Raw genomic sequence first — 22,943 nt, 5'->3', positions numbered from 1 at the left:
CATGCTTGTGTAAAAATTCTCATGTTGTCAAGTGGTTAATCTTTTACGTGGGCTCTGTACGACATTTTTTTTAATGATTAAATTCAATTGTCATTTTTATCATCATGCATATTTAAATTATTATATAAAAAAATGGTGGAGTTTGGATCTAAAATACAGCATTACTTGCCCAATGTATGAAACGTAATGAATTCGTTTATTCTGCGGGATATGTCAAACTCCACTTTCTTATGCCAATGATTTTTACGCGTAGGTATAAGAGTGATTAAAGTAGGTAAGCTGCAGCTGTAAGATCGGATACCAGAACTTAGTATTTTTTCATGGTCTCACAAATTTAGAAGATCCAGAAGCTGCAATTTTTAAATATACTATATATATACAATACTTTTAAATATATATCCTGTGTTATTTGTTATTAAAACTATTCAGTTACATTATTTTTTAATTAATTTGATAATAAAAATAGGTAGTGTAGCGCCATCTATCTAATCCTGGTGTCACTAAAAAGGCTGGCCACGTGCGCGAACCTATTTGTTGGTTGGTTACGTTCAAAATTATGCAAGATCTAGTTTACTCCTAGTACCGAAGGTAACACCTAGGTGGGAGTATCGAACTTTTCATGACCAAGACAACTACGCTAATTGGAGGGTCTCCAATACATATTCTTTTAAGTCCAGTTTTATATACCTATTACCATCTCATGAATATTGCTTTTTTAGTTATTTTTAATATTATATTGACCATTGAAAGATGGGAAGACTAGATAAGTTTTTAGAATAAGGAGAGTCTGGTTACTGTTCAAAGTTGTCACGTCAATCTTTGTTTCCACAATACATCTACAACTTTGAGATATTTTTGCTTTTAAAAATACATGTTTGTACTAAGTGATCATATAACTTCTTCCGTTTAATTTTATATTTCTTCCAGCTTTAGTGTTGAGTTTTAGTATTCCCGTCACCCAATAAAAAGGGTGTGGTCACCAGTGTTTGCAAACTACGCCACCAACACCCTGGGTATCATCTAAAATTAATCATTCACATCACCTTAGCACCACAAGTAATTTATGGCATCAGATTCAAAAACGAAAACAACATTTTGCGTTGATCCACACAAGCAGAGTGGCGCAGTGGAAGCGTGCTGGGCCCATAACCCAGAGGTCCGTGGATCGAAACCACGCTCTGCTAGCTGTTAAGCGAAATACTTTTGCATCAATTATATTTATTTATTTATATTGCGAATAGTAAAAATGTTTTCCGTAAGAACAAAATATGTTATTGCTGCCGATTAAAAGGTTAGAATTCTATGAGTTAAGATGAGTCAAACTGTTTCACATATTTTTTATGAGCTTGTTCGAGTTCCGAAATTATTTAAACACTCGGGGCACACGTTGTTGAAATCGCAAAAGATAGAGTTCTGTGAACGATAACGTTGAGACATTATAATCGCACTTTGATACCATGTTTTTAGTCATACCGAGAGCTTTGCTTCACTTAATAATCGAGGCTTTACATAGTGGTAAGTAGAGTTCCATAGTATAGTACTTTACCCTCTCAAATCAATTTAGTATGAGCTTAGTTTGATCTCCTAGACAGGACAGAAGTTACTTTACACTCTACGCGGTCGAAACCGCTAGCAAAAGTTATAATTTCTAGCAACCTCTATACAACCTCATTGCTTCCTAACCATGGCTGTCAAAATCAATTACATTGTTCGGTCCTCGATTCCTAGTGACCGAGTCACTGTAGCGCAACCTCCTTCCCAGTGACGTAACGGACAGCTGGCTGAATCAGGGAGTTCCGCGTTCGATGCCGGTCACGTTAACTTGTGCAATCCTTTGTGGGCAATGGGTGAACATTATGACTCATTTTTGGGTGTGGATTAACGTGCTAACAAGCCGCTGAAATTAAAATTTAAAGTAAACCATTGATTTTTTTTTTCTAAATCGTTCCAAAATGTCACACTTGAAATAGCTGATCGTTTCGATTCATTGCAACTTATAATAGTTGTGCTACTTTGGTTACATTCCGTTGACACTAAAATACATTTAATTTACATTTTAGACTTAGTATCGGTCGAGTCGAGTTGGTATTGTCAAAATAAAAACTGGCGTTAATTCGTGATGACACGGGATAGCTACTCGACCTTCCTTTGTTTCGATAGTACCATATCAAACGGACTTGAAAACCGAACGAAATACAAAATCAGAAATACTCCAGATCTGGAGAAAGCCTATTTTTACTAGGATGAAAAGCTAACACCTTCACTCGTTCGCTTAGGGAACTTTGTCGGGATATGTCGGACTATCGCTGACTAAAAACAACCCGGGTCCCTTCAACAGTACAAATCACTCTACATCCACACCCCATATCCATTAGACCATGCTTTCTATCCAACCATGGTGTGTTACGTAACTCGGTATAACTTGCAAATGACGTCACCAGCTAGCCATCACTTAGTAATTCATGGCACGTCCTTTTTCCTATAGAAAGTGGTCAACATGCAGGGATTCTGTTTACGTAATGTTTTTATAAAAACACGTGTATATAGTTGTGTATACAATGTGTTATACATATACACGCTGATTTGTTAGTCGTCTTACAAAAGCAGCCCAGTTCATGTATCCGACGTAAAATACCCCTAGACGCGATTTTTTTTTATCATTAACTAAGATAGTAAGTACGAAGAAAAATTAAACCAGAGATATCTGAAATATACTCTTAAAAATGATAAAACGCCGCCGCCCCCATTGTTACAAGGCTCGGACCACGCTCGCAACAGAGCTGTGTTTCTAATAAGCTACGAATTGCATCATAATATTGAATAAAAATTGCATTTTAAATTTATTCAAATCTCATAAATACCTATTTTATTATCATGAACGTGTTCTAGTCATTGGATACATGAACGGGGCTGCTTCTGTAAGACGACTAAAAATCACGGTGTATATGTCTTTGGTGGTCTTATGATATTTGGAGTATTTTAATTGTTGGTATTTTTTAATGAGGTATTCTTCGAAGTTGATTTGTTTTTTTTTTGTAATTTATTTATGTTCATTTTCTGAAAATGTTTTTGGTAAACACTCGAAAAGTCATGTCAAGATAGGACCTCATATTTCTTGATTGGTTTTTTCATGTTTAATTTATTGTTTCCGATGAGGATTACTTTTAAAAACTAAAATTCTAGCTTGTAGCTAATTCTCGTTTGAAAAGCTTGTAGCTAATTCTTGTTTCCTCTTTTGAAAAGTGACAGTAGTTGATGGATCTGTCTCATCTCATTTATTTATTTATTTATTTATTTATGCCTCATTTAAACAATGACAAAATTACAAAAATAAAATAAAAAAATGCTTTCAAACAAAGAAAGTAAAAAATATCTGTATAAAAATAATAATAACAAAATAACAAAACATATAAACGTTCAAATGAAAAATAAAAATCATAACAGAAATAACTACTTCCAAAATTATAACATAAACCTCTCAGCAATCAGTTCTCTCACAAAACTTTAAACATTCAGACAAAAATAGCATCTTTTCACTCGCAAACACGTCACACTCAGGTGTTGAGTCCAGGAATTGGTTAAGTAACTGAAGCGTTCGGGGTAAGGGGGATTTTGCTCTACTAACCGTTCTACATGATGGTATTGCAAAAAACTGATGCTTTCTATTGCGACAGTAATTATTTGGTGCGAAAATACGAAGAAGGTCATTATGCAGTTCAGGCGCATCGGTCTGTCCATGGATAATCTTATATACGGTGATGATTTGTTGCATTGTACGTCTAATCTGCAAAGAGTTATAACCTAAGCATCCTAGTAAGAATAAGGTCGGGTACAAGAATGGGTAATAACCATAAATCCGTTTGTAAAGGTATCGCAGAAATGCCTTTTGTACTTTCTCAATTAACAATATGTAACTACTTTCATAGGGATTCCAGACAGCAGCACTGGATTCAAGTTTACTGCGTACGAGAGTATTGTACAATAATTTAATTACGTGCTGACTATGAAACTCACGCGTGTTGCGAAGCACAAATCCAAGCCTACGAAAAGCCTCTTTTGCGACTAATGTCATGTGATCGTGAAATGTTAACCTTTGGTCGAATGTGACGCCCAAATCTTTAATAGTCATGGTTCTTTCTATGGTGGTGTTATCTAATTTGTAATCAGCGTAAATTGGACGTCGTATTCGAGCAAAGGTCATCACATGACACTTATTGATATTGAACTCCATTTTATTGTCCAAACCCCACCTACAAATCGCGTCGATGTCCTCTTGAATAGCTAAACAATCAGATTCAGATTTTATTTCACGATATATTTTTAAATCGTCTGCATACAAAAGACATTTACTGTGCTTGAGAACTGAAGGAAGGTCATTGATCATAAGTAAGAAGAGCAGAGGTCCGAGAACCGATCCCTGACTCACTCCGGATCGCGTGTGATATGACTTAGAGTCGTAAATACCTAGTCTCACAAATTGTTGACGATCACAGAGGTAGTCAGCAAAGAACCTTACAAGTTTTGGGGAGAATCCTATGTTGCTAAGTTTGGACAATAAAATGTCATTATTGACTCTATCGAACGCCTTTTTGTATTCGAAATACAATACGTCAACTTGGCAATGATTATCGAGTTTAGAGGATATGTAGTCGACTAGAGTGAGTAAATTTGTGTCTACTGATTTTTTGGTTCTAAAACCATGCTGCTCAGTAGACAAGTTAGCATGTTTTATACTCATGATGTCAATTGATATTATATAAATTAAATACTACAAAAGTCAAAGTAAAGATATTGTATTAAAAGGTAATAAAAACGATAGAATATTTGATACACATTTTATTAAAAAAAGTTCGTACATTAAATAGTATTTAGTCGACTGCGGTCGAAATAAACCTCGTTCATCAAGTTTAAAGCTAAAAAAATATGAAAAAAGAACAACTATATACAACAGTGCATAGCCAGGTACTTGTGAAGCCTTCTCGACATTATTTGGGAGAGATCATGTGGAAACATGAACCCACACAAATTAGGTATAACTATAATTCATATCATATAGTCCTGGCCTGTATTATCATACGCTGAATTGGCTAGATCTTGTAAAGTGGCACTGGCAGTTTCCTATGGTAAAGATCTAAGGCAAAATGGATTAGCCGTGAAATAGTTGGACTGAAAATTTTAGTGTTTATTGAAAAAACATTAGTTTTTCCTTCTCTTTCACTGCTCCGTATGCCTAGATGGCGATTTTTAAATAGCAAGATGTTGTTGGCTATTGCTAGCACAGCGTATTATAATAGCAGTCAGTGGTAAACATACATAAAATGTAAAATATTTTATACGTAAACATACATATACTAAATACACTGACAGGGGTTTACAAACCCAAGTCTTTTTAATTTTAATCATTTAAAAATATAATATTGGCAATAATAAAAATTTATACATATTAAATTACAATAAATTCAGAATGACGTCAGGCTTCTTGTGATTGCACTTAATCCCTAACTTTTCTCACAAAACCTGAACTTAAATTCGCAAGTTAGTGACGTCATAGGTCATGTTGAGCCGCTATTGGTCGTAAGTTTTCATCGCGGCGTGTGATTGGCTGTTTCAAATGATGTTCGATTCGAAACCGTTGGAATCTGTCACTTTTAACATACGAAAATAAGTTCTAGAAGTCACACTCACACCTATAGCTACTTATCTACATCACATAATACCGTTCTGACTACGTACAAAAAATCCATGAAAATGCCTTTTAACATTTCATATTGGTTTTCACTCTATGACAGATTCATTTTTTAAATTAAATCAAGGGCTAAACAACTCATAATCATAAAGACCAAAGCGTCAACTCCCTTGAAGTTTGTATTTAGAATTCTCACCATACTGGCTGACAATCAGACTTCAAAAAACAAAAACACATCCATTCGAAATTTGATTTGAATCTGTCATTTTGTGACGTTTTAGACAGTTTACCATCCGTACTTGGAGTGGAGAGAGTGGCCGTGAGCGTGGAAGTCGTGGAAGATGGGCGCGCTGGCGTAGGACTTGACGACTGGCACGGCGACTGGCGCGGGCACTGGCACGGCTACTGGCTTGGGCACAGCTACAGGGTATGGGTGGGGCACGGGGACGCCGACCTGTAAATAAAAAGGTTTTTATTAGACCTCTCTCTGTGAAGCAGCCAAAATATCTAAGTAAGTAAGAAATAATTAAATAAGTAGTTGAAACTATAGGTAAACGAACGTTGCTTCTGAATCTCACGCACTTATTAAAATCTCGAAAACAGGCAAATGATGATTCTTTGGGTTTGAGGTTTCACCACAACATTTTTATCTATAAAAACACTCCTTACCCAAGTTATGAGGGAAGATCCTTATAACTTTCATATACTAGCTAGCTGTATAATGCAAAATGTCTACTAAATTACGTCACAGGAAACATGACAAAATAAATCACCGTTTACTAGACCACGTATATCACCTGGTGGAACAAGTGCCCCGTATAAGCTAGTATCAAGAATCGTGTTCAATTGAGTGGCACGCGCTGTCTGGCGTGACGGAAACGCAACTAATCTTGATCATTATCTCGTTACTGTGGACTCTGGGAAGCTTAAAGTAAACGCTTAGCAATTTAATGAGACTGTTTAAGTTTGTATTAATGTAATTGATTGAATCCAAGTAAAAGGATAAAGTATAAAGCAACAGATTGAAGCATGCATCAGACCATTGCAGGTTGTCGCGAAAAAACAACACACAACTCCGAAACGATGAACTATTTAGAGAACCTCATTTGTTATTTGGAACATCGTTTGTGTACTTCTTAATGAAGTACTTTATGACATTGTATCTCTTTCTAATAACAATTATAAAAAAACTGTCTCATTCGACAGGGAAATAAATGAAATACGAAAATGTGCTCCGATGACCAATCAAAATTTCCAACAAGTCAATCCATATTGATGATTGTGCCAAGGTCCATCCACATGACATAATGTAACTCCACTGTTATCCAATCTTACAGACAGCTGGTAATTTTAATCGCATCATTACCCTAGTGCCATCAAGCAACAGTATAATACTTCTAAAGTTAGCACAATCTTCACACACCACAGACAAGTGTTGAATTTTAATTGTTATACAAAGTGGAGAATGAGGTTAGAATATTTAGGTTGAGATTCATGAGGTGTTAGAAGTTTTCATGTTTAGAGAAGTAGAAAGGATTTTAAGGACAATATCTGGGGCTGAAGATTTTGATAAAAAACCATTTTCAGATCGGAGTAGTTTAAACAAATATTTTTGGTTTTGTAATTAGCGTTCGATTGCGTAGTAGATTTTCTCTTGAGTAGACACTCGGAAATCCTGTTTATGTAGCCAATTATGTGATAGATTTATAGCATTAATGTCTCATCTCAAATATAGAACATTCTGCACCTAAACATTTTACATCTTGTATTTACATCTCTATTTCACTACTATTTCAATCTTACTTTATGGAACGATAGTCTCCATGAAATTCTCAAAATTGAGAAAATTCATACCTTAAATAGGTCTCGAACCTACCACATCTAGCTACACATGCCTGTAGCTTTACCAACTAAAAAGAACAATGACCAAGATTTGAATTTTGTTCAATAGCTCAAGTCCAGTTCTTGCAAAATACTCACTTGTTTGATGACGGGGTACGGCACGGCGTGCGGCACGGGCACCGGTACGGGCCTGTCGACGGGAACGGGGATGTGCTTCTCAACGGCCACCGGGTACGGCTTGGGCACCGGCACGGCGTACGGACGGTCAACCGGCACTGGGACGGCCACCTGTAATGTGAAGAAAGGTTTTAGAAACCGGTTTTGTAAAGATGTGATTTGAGAAGTATTGCCTTAGGGAGTGATTTCATTTTTGATCCGAGTAGGGAGGAACGTACATGGATAGAAGTAGATAAAGGCGTGAATAAGGGAATATGTGTTGATTTAGAAGTAGATTATAGTGGTTTTAAGCCAGGACGATAACTAAATGCAAGATACTCCACAGTTTAGCTTTACTGGAAGATTTTGAATTGGAGAAGAAACTAAAACAAACCTTAACGGGCACAGGGTAAGGCCTGTCCACAGCGACAGGGTAGGGCGCGGGAACTGGTACACCGACATGCTTGGTGACTGTGGTATGGACATCAGCTCCAACGATAGTGCCCCCTAGAGGTCCACCGTAAGGACCTGCAGCGTAGGCCGCACCTATTGGCCCCGCGGACAGATGGCCGATTGGCCCAGCCGCGTATCCGTGCCCGAAGGCCAGTCCGTGGCCTATCAGAGGCGCGCCATAATGTCCGACAAGGCCACTTCGCTTCTGGACAACTTTGCTCGGTTCAGGATCCGCCAGAACTGAGGCTGCCAGGATAAGGACTGCGACCTGGAAGTGAAGAAACATTCAAATAATTAGTAAATAAATTGTGTTGGACAAAATACAAAAACATTAATTAATTTAGTATTGTGTCATTAAGTTCATTGTTTATTTTTTCCATCGCATTGGACTCTTTTCGATTCAGAGCGGTACCATTCGAATTTAAAATCTCTACAATCTGCTTGAGGAAAACGTAACTTAGACATTCGAGATATCATGGATATCAGTATTCCACGATCAAGAAAAAAAGCGTGACGCAAATCAACGAAAACACCGGACATATGCAAATAAAGAGAAAAGTACAGCAGTAGCCAAAACTGGCCGATGCATTAACGCATACAGCTTATAAACAATGCATTCGATTACTTTTACTCGTTGCGTGATATGACTTCATCAAATCGATTAGTATTCGATTGTGGCTCGACGAAAACGAAAATCGAGACGCTGATTGAATACCATAGGGCTGTGTATACTATGGTTATTAGAACTTGATAAACGGTAGGTACTAGGTTGTACTGACAACAAAGCTTTAGCTATATATTACCAAATTGAACTTTATTGCCTTTGAAATAAAGCTTATTTGTATATCCTAATGTACATACTTGTGTGGTCTAGTGTACTATCGATTCAAAGTGACATGATTAGTGGGTTATTGCGACATAGAAACAATGAATGGTGTTGGGAAATGTTTGTGCGCGAATCGATGTTTATCACATGAACCGAGTTCATAAATACGTTGCATTTTGAATATCGGTTTGACATTGTTTTTAGTTATGATGTTGGATAAAGTTAATAAATTATATCACGCCGAACTTTAATTTATGATATTTAAAAATAATTATGATGATAATATTAGATTAAATATTGCAAAATTTAAACATTACATAGATCTTTTTGTTATTTGGTCCATTTTACCCTTATTCAATATAAAATTTATAAGTTAATGCATTTAACCCATAATTACACCTTTAGAAAAAAGAGAAACTATGTTAAAAAAAATCCAAACACAATTTACCTATTACAATTTTTATAATCTAATCTCGACAAAAAACGAATCAAGGAACGTACAAATATTTCTGTCGGCAAATCTTGAAAGGATAATTACGTTTTAATTACTATATCATCTAACGGATGTGTATCAATTTACTTGCTCGGACTAATACGGTTACCTAGCCAGGGAAAGCTAAGAGCCGGGATAGTGGAACCCGTGTGTTATGTAACTGAAAACTAAACTAACAAGTTCTAAGATATTATCACTTTTTTTTAGAGCGTTACAGTGGCTAAGCTATAACCGCATAAGTGATTCAATCACAGGTTAAGCTATGCTTGACGCGGTTGGTCTGTAGATGGGTGACCATTTTTGTCATAACGAGTTCCTCCGTGTTTCGGAAGGCACGTTAAATTGTGGGTCCCGGCTGTTTTTCCTACATCTTTGACAGTCGTTACAGGTAGTCAGAAGCTTGAAAAAAAGTCTGACAGCCAGTCTAGACCAAGGGGTATCGTGTTGCCCAGGTAACTGGGTTAAGGAGGTCAGATAGGCAGTCGCTCCTTGTAAAACACTGGTACTTAGCTGAAACCGGTTGGACTGGTAGCCGACCCCAACATAGTTGGGAAAAGGCTAGGCCAATGAAATGACAGTAAAAACTTTGCTAGTATGAAGTTGCTTTGTAACTAAAATGAGGTACAAGTGGGGACAATTAAATAGCCAGGAGCTATATTTTTTTTTGGAAAATAACTTTTGTGAGATTTATTACGTAAAAGACTGTAATTGAACTATAAATCAGGAGTGACGTGAAAAAATAGTATATACAGACAGACAGGCAGACACAAATTTTAACTTATCTAAATCTGTCGTTTATTTTACCTTATGATTATTATATTTAAATCTAATGAATTAATGAAATAAAAATTAAAAGTAAATAAAAATGGTTGTGCTAAAATTAAAACTGATTTTAAAGGATGAAATAAATGATAATCATATTTATTGCTACGTTACAACAAATATTAAACAAATACATATTTGAAATTTGACGCTAGTATTTTGGGTCCTTCAGTAATTTAGAGACGAAAAGCACTAAAAAATGAAAGGTACATTTCATGGGAATCGAACTCGAGACTTCAAGATCTCGACAATTAACCACTGAGTTATTGTAAACGTATTAGCAATTACTAATTAATTCGCGAAACTTGCCTTGATTAAAACATGATGAAATGCATTTTTAAATAATTATGTTTTAATTAAATTCGAATATACTAGTAAATAATTAATTATTTTAATAATTTCTCTAATAATATCTATCTTTTTTAAAAATATTAAAATAATCATAACCAACCACTCCAAAACACTTCTACATTTAAATACAACCCCTAAATAAAACAAACACTTACGAAAGCCTTCATTATGTAAAGTTAACACTGAACTGCAATTAACACTGTAAGGGGCAACTCACACTGTTCATATGTGCTGTGGGTCCCGGCCACCACTTATATAAGGCGCAGCGCACAACACCCCACTATCAACCGTTTAAGCTTAACATAGATCGCCAGTATTTGCGACACTTAAGTTTTGTGTAGTTGAAAGGTGGGAATATAGATTTTGATTGAATTGGCTGGTTTTTTTTTGTATGATTAGCTTATTTTTTTTAAGACAATGGTTGTTGGTCGAAAGTAAACTCGTAGTATAACGTCGTAAGTATTATAATTATATCGAATAAATTAAATTATTAATTATTATGATCTAGTGAACTAACAAGTAGGTTATGTATGTTAAGATATTGCTGATTTTAAAGAGAAATATCCAAATTATTTTTGTGGTTTTATTAAATATCATTTTATTAATTTAACATTATACGAATATTATTACAAATTTCATAATCTCCTTATGTCGTTCAAAAGAAACCTTAAAATATAGTCTTTAACTAAACAAATAATAACAATTTCATTCAATTCGTACTATTACTGCTACACATTTTACTAGCTTCCCTGTCCAACATTATAAGACCTCTGCTCATAGTTCGTCCAGACGATCTCTATCGTCTTTGCTCTACTTTTCCTGTACTCTACATATTTCAGGGGTCATCTAAACTGGTCATCTTAAAGTAGTGTCCGATTAATTTTGACAGCGTTGTTTCTGATACGCAAGTTAGTAAGTTTAGTGTCTCAAGTAATTTATTCGTAAAGTTTATTGATTGTATCTTAATTAATATTTCGTTTAAACTGGTAGTTGGGTTGACTTTTCTTGGTAATCGGTACTGGTTATTTGTACAAATATTAGTCAAATTAGTTTGAGCAGTTTTGTATATTAAAGAGTTCTATTATCGCCAACAAACTACTTTGCAGTTTGGCGATTCTTTATGTAATTTTCTAATTTTTGAATGAATAATAAAAAAATATATATATGAAAATTAGGACTTCTCATCTAAAAATGCAACACATTTTTCATTTTCCTAATGGTCTAAGAAGCCGTGACCCCAGACCTACGTTATTTTATAAAAGCTGAAAGTTTGTCAGCGAATGCTCCCAACATAGGTAGGAACAATGGTCGATTTTGAAGTTTGGGTCATGATGGCTTTGGCAGATAAACGGTATTGTAAATTAAGATTGAAGACTATTTTCAATTTCTTTTATACATCTTTTTACGCGGAATCCTCAGTTTGACGAATCAGACTGGATTGTTTTTCAAGTTTCAAATCCGCCACTGCGCGATCACATACTGGTTTCAAGAGTCCATCTACCACAAATACTATTGTCTTATTTCTTATAACCTACACGCTTAATTAGCTGAACCTACTTCATATAATAATATATCCTGGGACAACTCACACACGGTTATCTGATCCTAAGCTAAGCAGAGCTTGTGTTATGGTACCCAGACAACTGATAAACTTACACTGGCTGAAGTGACAACTGACTTCTAAATACAAACATATAATAGATAAATAACACCCAGACACCAGAAAAAATGATCATGCTCATCACACAAGATTTGTCCTGGGCGGGAATCGAACCCACGACCTCCGGTATAGCAGTCAGGGTCGCTAACCACTAGACCAACAGGTCCGTCATCAAGTTCATACAAGTAGTTTGATAATTAAAGGTTTTTCCATTGGATAGGTTCCAACTGACATGGCCTAAATGACACATGTAGGTCACTAGAGAAGCCAATATAGCAATGCCTTAGTAATTAGCAAGTCACAAGGTCACTGACTATTACTTCACTCCTCTTTGATTCCCATACAGTTTACACCCACCCACACATTCTGCAAGTATATGAGAAATAGTAATGGAAACAAAAGAAATGAGCTAACGAAAATATTCCATTGAATTTCTTTTATTGGACTGTAAGTAAGATGGCTTGGTTATCTTGATTTTAGAACTAGAAGCTTCCAAACATGTTTAATATTTGTGTTCATTGATGGAATCGACAAAATTACACCAACTGTAAGTCTAAAACCTTCTTAAACATTACCTATGTTCTTAAAAACATCCCTAAAAGATACATTAATTAATGTCTCCACAGATAGCCGAGTGTTTTTGTGGTCACAACGCCAAACTTAGTGTTGGCGACGAGTAGCGGGTTCGATCCCGGCGCAGGACAATAGTGTGATCTACAAATGCTTGTTCTGATTTTGATTTATTGGCCCATGTTACGAATTTCATGAATGTTATGATAATTCCCGTGACTCAAATATTTAATTCTTTAGCGCAGGACTGGGTTTTAAAAGACAGGATTTAGAAAAGGTTACAGTGATATCTCCCCTCTCTCTCTCCCTACATATTTATAAAAATACTAAATAAATAGCTAGCTACTTCACAATTAAATACATTATCAACCATCACAAGTTTATTTACTTAGTAATAGAAATGTATTGTTACTGTTGCGAAGAGCCCTTCGCCTTTGACCTTCAACAAAATGTCACGTAGACACGACATTGTACTCAGTGCACCTCTACTAGTACTAAACTCTGTGTAGGCTGTAATACAACCTTTCACTATGAAAAACTGTAAATAAGTCTCGCAACACTAAGAGTTCTCTGCAAACAAACTAAAGAAAAAAAGAAGAAAAATTGAGCAACCATCGAATTCATGACTGCACCAAGTGTTACTTAACCTCGATGTTATTATTTTGGTTTTTAACATCATCAAAAGCTTTAACTGTCTAGATATTACGGTTTATAAGATAAAGCCTGGTGACAGACAGTGGAGCCTCAGAAATAGAATTCCGTTTTTGCTTCGTACCCTAAAAATAGCATTACTACAATGATCATGTTGATTTTGGCATGAGTGTAAAGACAATTATATTTTTTACAAGAGACTTCACATATTGACATGGGTCACACGAAGTAAATACCTACTTCTACATCCAGTGAGGACTACTTTCTAACTCATCAAAAAATACCGTGCGTCACACAAAATAAGTATCCATCCTATGAGGATTCGAACCTGCAACTCATAGAGCAAATCCACTTCATCTATTGATTGTCTTTACTTGCAATAAAAACATATCGACAACTGTTTTGTACAAGCACCTTTACTTAATACGTACTTGTAGCAGTTAATCGAACCTTAATTACAATATAGTTTAACTGCCTCAAATATCTAACTCCAGGATGCAATATCAAAAAGGCATTAGAGGACTTGCACAATAGTGCATAAATATCGTATCTGTACCTGAGTACTGGGGAAGGTACGTAGGTGCTGCCACAGATTAGCAAGTTAATGGAGAAGCGATCGTTTTTTTACAGTGTATCTTGAAATTACTTCGTTGAAGCTTTTTTAACTTCTGATTTAGATTTTTTCCCATAAATTGGTAATTGTTTTAAATGGGTTAATGTAGTTTTTCAGAAAAAACATAATCCACTACATATTTATTGCACGCCTCGAACGCGAAGATGCGAGTTTGTAAAGGAACTGTCAAGTTCGGACGATTTTAACTCATCAAACTGCATTCTATTCTATTATTTTATCCGTGATAAACATAATGTATTAAAAAAGTCTTATACAAAGATATTTTCTCATTTTCCCTATTTCAGCTTTTTAATAAAGTACACAGCATGTACCCGTGATATTTCCATTAGGTACATAATCTGCGTCGTTGACTAAGTGCGGGAAGGCATGATGCAACCCCGGACGCGATTCGAACTGGTTCCAATTTATCTGCCCATTATTTAGGAGCTATATTAAATTCTGGTCAAACAGACCTGTTTCTCGTAAATTAATAACATTTAAATAGGTACCTGTGTTATAATTACCGGTACATAAAACATGGCCTGATATTAAGATGATGGCAAGATAAATTAAACATAGACTAACAATTATTGTATTGAATGTTTTTTTTTTAATAATGTAAAGAAGTATGGCCTGTAACCAAAGAGGTTCATATATATACAGACCAAATTAGAATTATCCAATACCAATATATCGTAGTGTAACTCTGTTTCACAAATAAATGCTACGAATAAAGTAGCCACATCACTATAATAGTTAATTAGAAGAGGTTTAGATTTAAATCAGAGGCACAAAAAACAGGCCCTCGTGTAATATACATCGCTTACAAAGTGACTTTATTTATTATCTCCTGCAACAGTTCGGGCTAGGGTTGTCACTGATGTAACTACATTCATAGACTATTATTTGAATCAATTGCTTAAGTAAAAAGTATGTTAAGCGGAACAACGATGTTTTGTTTTCCTAATTTACACTTCTGATTTGGGGATCATGTTTTTTTTAACTTTTATTATTTAGTACTTTGAAATTTTGATAAAACTGTTTTTATAAGCATTCTGCCTGTATATATTTTGGAAACCACAAAACGTACTGTGTTAGTCAAACCTCTCTTATAGATATTGCAATTATATGTCGCTTTCACATTATGCTTTAAAAAATACCTATTTTGTATATAATATCGATATTTCTTTATTTATTCCACAAAAGTTAATTTCAACAAGACATATTAGCATAAACAGAAAACAAGAACATCTCTACTTTCATGAACTCAAAAGTGTCAACCCTAATTAAATCCGAGCCATATTGTTCTAGTTACACAATAAAAGGATTTCATTTACGAAGACAGTGCTGCCCGCTGGCCGCTGTGTCGCAACGAAACGTGCTCTCAGTTGAGAATTACTCCCTTACTCGATATTTACGGAAATGTTAAGCGTTTTTATGAGATTGTTTGTTACTAGAATACTGGGTAATATACAACGGGGGATGTCAATACGTCACGAAATAAAATCTTTTTTAAAGCTCAACAACAATAACCAAAAATTCTTTTATCATTCCTTTTTCTTCTTAAAAAAACGACTCCCGCAATAGGGGTTTTAATCCTTGTTTCCCGGGGTTTTACAAACATACAAATCACATGCTCAAACTCAGAACAAACATTTGTGGGTCACACAAAGGCTCATCAAATGCGGGGATCGAATCCGCGACACGTCGCGCACAGCGGGTTTGGCGTGGTAACCTCAACCACTTGACTATCGATCAGTCGTTCTTTATTGTTATTGTTATTTTTAATTATGCCATAAACAGATAGACAAATACCCTAAACTTACATCACAACATTTTTTGCGAAGGAGGGTCAAATAAAAGGTAAAGGAATATTTGAGTGCCCTCTAAGTTGGAGGTCCTTTTTGATCGCGCAGCAAATACAATTTAATATTAATTATGGAGCTGTCTTCGCCCTTATCAACCAAATATCATCATTGGCCTAGCCTTTTCCCAACTATATTGGGGTCGGCTACCAATCTAAATGGTTTCAGCTAATTACCAGTGTTTCACAAGGAGCGACTGCCTATCTGACCTCCTCAACCCAGGTACCTGGGCAACACGGTACCCCTTGGTTAGACTGGTTGTCAGTTTCCAATCTTCTGACTACCTGTAACGACTGTCAAAGATGTAGGAATAACAGCCGGGACCCACAATTTAACGTAGCTTCCGAGACACTTAAACCTTATCGATCAAATAATTCATAAAATGTATTATTTTCAGTTCTTAACTTGGAGATATTAAACTTGCCAATTGAACATTCTGAATAGAAAACAACTTTAACTCAATTAATGAGTTGTATTGCTAATTGTTGCACAATATTCCCTGCATGTTGAATTAGCATTAATTAATAATGTCGACAATTGGCTTGGTGGGTCGCCAGGTGTCCTGGTTTTAATATAACTTGTAGTCGATCCCCAACGGTCTTGAGGATTTAGGCCATCATAAAAATAATCGATATACATAAATGGATAAAAATAAACATATTGACCGAATTGAGAACTTCCTCCTTTTTGACGCCGGTTATAAAGGAAGGACATCATTATAAAGGAAATCTTGGCATTGTACTATTAAATAACTCTGCAGTTCTTAATTATAGCATGCAACAAAAAACATGACAAAAAAAAACAAAAAATGAACGATTACATTTGTAAATAGAATTATTAATAAAAACAAATGATCCTCTTTAGTTACAGACGACTTCCACTCTTTCCGTAATCACCTGAAAAAAAGTACATTCGTTAATAGTACCTACACCATTACCCTCTAAGGGACAACCGAATTCAGAACGCTGACTACTTTCCACCTACACATCATTTGAATACTATTCCAACTGACATAGAGAATACAAGAACTCGATGACAAATCACGCAATGTGTAATAAATCTCCGAACTCACTCCCACAGCTCAGCATTCCGAGTGTATCCTACAGTTTTGCATATTACTAACACAAAATAAACACAGCAATCGAAAGGGACAGTTCCCACAGCTACTTAAATCTAGATTCTGAGCTAAATACTAACAAAGGCCTAAAACCCTCAAAATTTAAAAGAGAATTTGAACTTTGGTGTGAGGGCTTAAGGTTGGTTTTAGGTTTTGTGATTCGTATCAATTGACACGCGAAGAATGCATCGATGCTCTACTTTCCAGTGTCTCAAGGATTTTATTGGTCTCAGTACTAGTTTTACTCCTTAGGGCTATTGCTTATGTATTATTATTACAGCTAGATACTCCTTTCTTACTAAATACTTGTTAAAATCATATTTCTTTTCGAAACGCAAAATGCCTAAATTAAAAAAGAATGTGTAGGCAGCCCTGAAAAACACAATTTGTGTAAATGCAAAAACTTCCTTTTTTGTTCATAGCATACTGACAGGCATACTTCTAGTACGTGTAGTAGTTATCTACCACATCAAAAGCCTCCAAGATATAAGCTAAGCTTATTTTTCTGGCCTTATAGGACATAGTTAAATTAAAACACAAAGTGTTCATCAAACAACAAGAGTGATCATTGCGAAGAGAGACAATAAATTTATCCTTTAAAAAAGTCCAAATTTTTTATGAAGTTTGTTTTTATGGGGAAAAAGTAGAAGATTTTAATTACGTTTTTAACTTTATCATTATCTTTCAAATAAATTGCAGCCTCTACCGTTTCAATATTAGTCCTAATTACTGCTTACCCCGTTAAGTGTAAACCTTTAAGTAAACTAGCTAAGTGATAGTGCTAATGAGCGATACTTGTGCCTATTTAAGTCGTCGAGCTAGCAACTTAATCAAAGTGAGTAAAATTTTTAATTGACATTCTGTTTGTGTTTTCATTAATGAGACCAAATTCTTTCAAGGATATAAAATTATAAGTAACTATTATTTTTATGGCATAACTAGAGTACATGTTACATACTTATTATTTTTTAATTCCTGTTTCTGGACTGCTTTGGACTTCATAGTGATCAAATGCCCAAACCCCTATACGGGAAGAGGCCTGGGCCCCGATTTCGCTATTTACAATGGCCGATTACTCAATGAAAATTCGATAAAATTGTCATTATTTGTGTTGTCCTAAGCGTATAGTGCAAGGCGGACCCCACTGTCAAAACAATGAATTTCTAATTATTGAGTTGGCAAATTGTGACGACCTCCGTGGTCGAGTGGCGTACGCACCGGTTTCAAGGTGTCGCTAGCTCTGAGGTCCCGGGTTCGATCCCCGGTCGGGTCAATGTAAAAATTTACATTTCTACATTGTCTCCGGTCTGGGTGTTTGTGGTACCTTCGCTGTATCTGAATTCCATAACACAAGTGCTTTAGCAACTTACTTTGGGTTCAGAACAATGTATGTGATGTTGTCCGCATTTATTATTTATTTAAAAAATCGCTTAGAAGAATACGAATATTTTCAAATTTATTCCAATTTTCACTCATTCATCGACCAATGTAAATAGCTTCGGGACGTTTATAGGCTGTTATTATTATAACTGTCATCTTCACATATATAAGCATTTTCAATTAACATTAACGATTGCAGAAGTGTCAAACTATTCATTATTTATACAAAATCATTATTCATTATTCTACATACAATCCTTACCAAGGAGTCTACGGTGTCAGATGGTATCAATTTTATTACATTTTCACTCGCATATGACATAACTGACGGCTTCATATAAGGAGGCCGGCAGTGGGCCAGCTCTATAAAAAATGTAATAATTTCTAACCAGATGATGTCATGTTACTTGAGACCTGTTCACGTAGATTTATAGACGGTATATTTATTACTTTATCATGAAATTCTAGAATATATGAGTAACTAGCTGTTGCCCGCGACTTCGTCCGCGTGTGTAGAAGATATAAGTTAGGAATTATACCTGCCCTGTTCCACCTTTTCCATTGTAGCTTCGCTCCTATTAGTCGCAACGTAATGGTATATAGCCTAAAACCTTCCTCGATGAATGGTCTACTCAACAAAAAAAAAATTTTTTCAATTTGAACCAATAGTTCCTGAGACTAGCGCGTTCAAACAAACAAACAAACAAACTCTTCAGTTTTATATATTAGTGTAGATTAGTATAGATATAGATTATAGATGAGTAATTAGATGGTCTTGATAGACTTAGGAGATGGTACTTTTTGATGTCATTGATTTCATTAACTATTGTGGTGTGTTAGTAACATATTAAAATATACATTTAAAAAACCTTTTCATCAGGTATGTGAATATAAGTAGACTGTCCCAGAAAGCGATTTCAAGATGAAAACAGTTGAAAGGAAAAATTTAAAAAAATATATCTAAAAACCTACGCGGGGTTCGAACCCGCGACATGTCGCGCTCAGTAGGTTTGGCTTGGTGACCTCAACCACTCGTCACATAAGGGAACTATTTTGTTATTAAATGCATGTGTTCACACTGTTCAGTTATAATTAGACAAAACACACAATTTAACATAATAAGTCAATATCACTTCCTAGAAATCAATAGGACACAACACGACAATGTCCACAAGTTTTTTGGAGAACGTGAATAATAGACAATTGTAAACGACTTTAGTCGTTTTTGTCTTATGTTTCTATTGTTAATTGTAGTGTTAGACTAATGTGATCGGTTGACAATGCATTTAGTAACGATTTTTTTCTACTTATTTCAGTTGGAGGAAGCTGTGGCGTAACTTAAGAGGCCTGTGCCCAACTGACTTGACTGACAACTGACTTGGTTTAATTAACCCAGCCTGTCACAGCCCAACCCTGAACCTCCTGAGTCTGGGTGAATTAGGCATGTGACTTGAATATTTGTAAAACCCCAGCGACAGAACATTTTAGTTTTTCAACTCTAAGTTTTTTTTCTCAAAAAAATATTTAAAGGGCTATGTCTCCTCATCACTGAAATACAAATGTTTGTCGCACAATTAACATGCTATCCATCCTGTAGCATATAAAATTGTATAACAGAAAAATTTAATTGTACATCGGATTAGAACCTGTGACCCTGACCTCAGAATACGGATCTAATGGTATTGCACCAATAGGCTCACCTTTATGTAATAAGTTAATGATATTATCAATAACACAATGCGTTCCTATATTTGTACGGTTTCGTTTCATCCATCATTATTCAGGTGACGTAATAATATCTAGAATATATTGTTGACTTTTCTACAGAAGGAAAACAAATTAGTTAAATTTCGTATTTAATGAACTCCTTAAATGTTTCTTTCTAATAATTATTTGTCATGCGTTACAAGAACAATGAAGTAATTATATCTTAATCATTCATCTTAAGTAATAAAATCTTTACTGCAACACCATCGTCTCAAAACGCGAAGTCTATAGCTAAAATTAAGGAGTACATTTATAAAATACATATAAATGTAATAAATTCTCAACAAAGTACGTAGATTTGTGCGTCAGCGCATGTATGCATGCGTCGCACGCGCAGGATTAGCGGTGCGAGTGTCAACACCTCATGCCGTCCGCGCGCATGCGTCCACGTCACTGGGAGTTAGGGGCAGTGTTCATAGGCGACGTGAAATATTCTTTATTACTGTCTGTACGATTGTCCGTCCTACACCATCCTGCATCACAAGAATTGTGGTAGGTAGAGATTTTACAGATAATTAGAATGAAAACAAGCATCGAAGTTAAGTAAGGAATGGCACTGTCATTAATTTAATGGGTGATCATATTTTCTTGAAAAATTGTAGCAAGTCTGATTCGTACTTGACTTTATTTTTTAAGATTATGAAATGATTGATTTCATAATCAATTTTGATTGAACGAATGTAGGTACAGAAGAGAGAAAACTAAAGACGGTCACAAAAAAACACCACAGAAATAAGTCTCAAATTCTCTAAATAAAATAAGATCAATACTATTTTTTTTATTTAATAATTAAGACGGTTAAAACATTCAATTGGCAGCCTGTTATTGGATAAAAGAATCTTCTTTTATAGAGGAGTCTTTAATAAATAGAAGAAAAAGAAGCTATATTAGATTGAGCAAGCAGTACGCCCCCAGCCGAACTCATATGCAACGGTAATGCGCCGCGTACGAAGTGTAAAGACATGGTTTATCAATTACTCAACCGTGATTGACGTACTACTGCAGTTATTAATATTAACTAATTATTAGATAATACATCATAGCAACGACATATGTGTTCATACATTTTGTATATTTTTCCCGCTACAGAGAACGAGCAGTAAAAAATGTATGGAAATGAAAATCATGAGAGAAGATGATTATGATGAATTATATTAGTTTAAAGAAATAAAGATCAAGTTTTAAACATAGTATTTTTTAAACTATAGAAATTGTTATTTTGTTGTTTTTTTCCGCAACTATCCTTACCTACAGGAAATCAATTTGACTGCACTAATAGCCCAGGCCCAATAGTGGTGTTGGTTACCACGGGTTAATTCCCCGTGTAGGACAAGCATCACATAATATATGCTTGTCCACTAATTCTTATACAGCAAGTTGTTGGATTTGTTGAAAAAATACTACACAAGCTTGCAACAGCTAAAAAGCATGGCCAGACTTTATTTCGTTCAGCCTATCTGACAGCGAACAATACTTATACCAACCAGAGCTTGCATCAAAATTCATTGAAATGTCTTCACAGAGCTTTTTCATTAAGATTCTCCTCAGATTTCCACGTACATTGCAAACTACTGCAAGTGCGCAAAAATTAAAGTGTCACACGTTTTTTTCAAGGTCTCATACGAAATAAAAGAAGTAGTCTTCATCATAAGTATTACAAGAATGTGCTGTTTTGTCACCGATTGTAACGTCATTATGTAACAAGGGTACGTGAGGTAAGGTCAGCAAACAAACACACATCAACAAAAAGATAATTTTCTCATAAAGTTTATATTGTATTGCTTAAAAGTTAAAAATGTTTATATGTATCTAAGTCCATTTTCTGATATAAGCTTTAATTTTCCTCAAGGTAAAACCATGAGGCATTTGAAGCTGTTTTTTTGCTGACGGTACTTTCGACGATCCTACTCGTTGAGATCACCATTTCGTTGGACCTGTGTTACGTCACCAGAGCCATGTGTGTAGAATTTTCGGAATGTCCTACATTAGTGGGGTTTTATAATCTTTTGTATTCTTTGTGGACCTTAGTTTGTTCGGATGGTGTGGCAAGGAAGCCTGATAATAAAAGAAGTTAACATAAATAAAGAAAATCATGTTGGAGATTGAATTGTCTCTTGTTACGTTCGTAGAAGGCATAGAGTATGTATAGATCAACGACTTTAAAGGGTTGTCAGCTTTAACAGTATTCGGCCGCGATTAAGGACTCCGGTGGGTCCGAAATCAATCGGGCAATCCCGATAAATGCGCGTAAATAAAAAGTTGCATCTTTCTATTTGGAGGGAAGAAAAAAAAATCACTTTACCAGTGTATGACTGTTGACAGTCATAAATTGGTTCCATGATTTTTTTAGAGGTTGACTTACCTTATATTGGAACAATATTTTGAGGTTTAACATGTTGTACAATGTGGTCTGATTTAAAGACTATATTTTTACTACTTGCATCAACTCTCACTACTCTCCCTACTTCGCTTCAATATTTAATTTTTCAAAGAAAATTCTTATAAAGTAATATATATGCATAAAAACTTTTTCAACAGATTCCTAGAAATGGCCAATTGAGACGAGTCGGCGCATCAATGGGACATTAACAGCAATAGTATTCTTAGCCAAATCCTGATCGGAATAACCAATTATGAGCGCGACCTTTCTGCCGTCACGTCATTTGCATGCGACTGGGAGCTGATGGTAAT

General features: G+C 35.3%; 1 protein-coding gene and 1 non-coding gene across 2 annotated transcripts; one reads left to right on the top strand and one right to left on the bottom strand.

The window, feature by feature from the left end:
- Positions 1-1,112: 1,112 nt before the first annotated feature.
- Positions 1,113-1,184, top strand: Trnam-cau. The gene has a single exon. It is a non-coding gene; the product is annotated as a tRNA-Met (tRNA).
- Positions 1,185-5,972: 4,788 nt separating this feature from the next.
- Positions 5,973-22,647, bottom strand: LOC113503965 (tetra-peptide repeat homeobox protein 1-like). Its single transcript, XM_026886110.1, has 4 exons — positions 22,615-22,647; positions 8,079-8,405; positions 7,667-7,816; positions 5,973-6,140 (listed from the first exon to the last, which is right to left on the bottom strand). The coding sequence occupies exons 1-4, from the start codon at positions 22,645-22,647 to the stop codon at positions 5,973-5,975; spliced, it is 678 nt and encodes a 225-aa protein (XP_026741911.1).
- Between the last annotated feature and the right edge of the window lie 296 nt (positions 22,648-22,943).

The sequence above is a fragment of the Trichoplusia ni genome, chromosome 20, assembly GCF_003590095.1.
Source record: "Trichoplusia ni isolate ovarian cell line Hi5 chromosome 20, tn1, whole genome shotgun sequence".
Classification (NCBI taxonomy): Eukaryota; Metazoa; Arthropoda; class Insecta; order Lepidoptera; family Noctuidae; genus Trichoplusia; species Trichoplusia ni.
Note: the sequence above shows the minus strand (reverse complement) of the source record. Positions and strands in the feature narration are given on the sequence as shown.